The sequence below is a fragment of the Grammomys surdaster genome, unplaced genomic scaffold (genome assembly GCF_004785775.1).
Source record: "Grammomys surdaster isolate TR1022 unplaced genomic scaffold, NIH_TR_1.0 123473, whole genome shotgun sequence".
Lineage (NCBI taxonomy): Eukaryota > Metazoa > Chordata > Mammalia > Rodentia > Muridae > Grammomys > Grammomys surdaster.
This window is the reverse complement of record NW_021618710.1, coordinates 608-2,001: the sequence shown is the minus strand read 5'-3', so window position 1 is coordinate 2,001 and position 1,394 is coordinate 608. Positions and strand designations below refer to the sequence as shown.

Genomic DNA, 1,394 nt, shown 5'->3' with positions numbered 1-1,394 from the left:
AAAAAAAAAAAAAAAAAAAAAAAAGGACTGAGTAAATTCAGATTATTAGAGAGCACACCAAACTATACTGTAGTCCATAAGCCATATGTATATTACAGTTAATTTACTATATACATTGTATATAGTAAGGAACTTTAGTAAAAATTACCTTTATAGAAGATACGTATTTAATATAGAAAAGAAGTTTATTTATTTATTTATTTAATGTATGTGAGTACACTATCGCTTTCTTCAGACACAAAAGAACAGGGCATCAGTTCCCATTACAACACTAGTTGTGAGCCACCATGTGGTTGGTGGGAATTGAACTCAGGACCTCTGGAAGAGCAGCCAGTGCTCTTAACCGCTAAGCCATCTCTCCAGCCCAAGAAATTTATTTTTCACGTAAATAATGATGACTTTGATATTTTCTTTTTTCTTTTTCTGGTGCTAGGAGTTGGACTTGGTACCTTACACATGGCTAGTGCTCTGGTCCTAAGCTGTATTTCAAGCCTGATTTTATTCTTTCTGTTTCTAAAGATGCATTTATTTTTATTTTATGTATTTAAGTGTTTCTCCTGTATGCATGTATGCCTGTGGCATGTGTGTGTGCCTGTTGCTTGTGTGGTGCTTGTTGAGTGTGTATGTGTTGGATGTGTGTGTGCTTGTTCTATATGTTGGATGTTTGTGCCTTTTGAATGTGTATGTATAGCTATTAGATGTGTGTCTGTCACATATGTGTGTGCCTGTTACATGTGTGTGTGTCTGTCACATGTGTGTCTGTCACATGTGTGTATGCCTGTTGTACGTGTGTGTACCTGTTGGATGTGTGTGACTGTCACATGTGTGCAGTGCTTGTGGAAGTTAGAAGAAGGCATGGCATCCTGTGGGACTGGCGTTAGAGAGCATCACGAGCTGCCTTTGGATGCTGGGAATTGAACAAGGTTCTCTGCTACAGTAGCCAGCGCTTTTTATCTATTCTTTTAGTTTTTCATCACACGGATTCTCTCTGTAGACCAGTCTCTCAGAGACTCTTCTGCCTCTGCGTCCCAAGTGCTGGGAGTAAAGGCTGCGCCACTGCTGAGCTCCCATTTTTTTTTCTTTAACTGTTAAGTCATATTCTAGAGTGACATAGCTTTACACACCACTCTTCTACACACACACACATACACACACACACACACACACACACATTCATTTGTACATGTAATATTGTGGCTTTTGTTGTATTTTCAGACCAAAGGAGAAAATGAGAATTTTGGGAAGTATGGGAAAGTGATACCAGCCAGTGCTGTTATATTTGGAATGGCAGTCGAGTGTGCAGAGATCCGAAGGCATCATAGGTGAGTGGTTAGGAGAGTGAGCACTCAGGTGGGGGTGGGGCAGGGGCAGGGGCAGGGGCAGGGGCAGGGGCA

General features: G+C 40.8%; 1 protein-coding gene across 1 annotated transcript in view; it reads left to right on the top strand.

Moving 5' to 3' along the window:
* Nucleotides 1-1,344, top strand: part of LOC114636315 (protein arginine N-methyltransferase 9-like) — a 3,881-nt gene extending 2,537 nt beyond the window's left edge. The window contains exon 3 of the mRNA XM_028784466.1: nucleotides 1,216-1,344. Coding sequence (XP_028640299.1) covers nucleotides 1,216-1,326 — 111 coding nt within the window. The 3' untranslated portion in view covers nucleotides 1,327-1,344. The remainder of the gene's footprint in view (nucleotides 1-1,215) is intronic.
* Nucleotides 1,345-1,394: the final 50 nt, after the last annotated feature.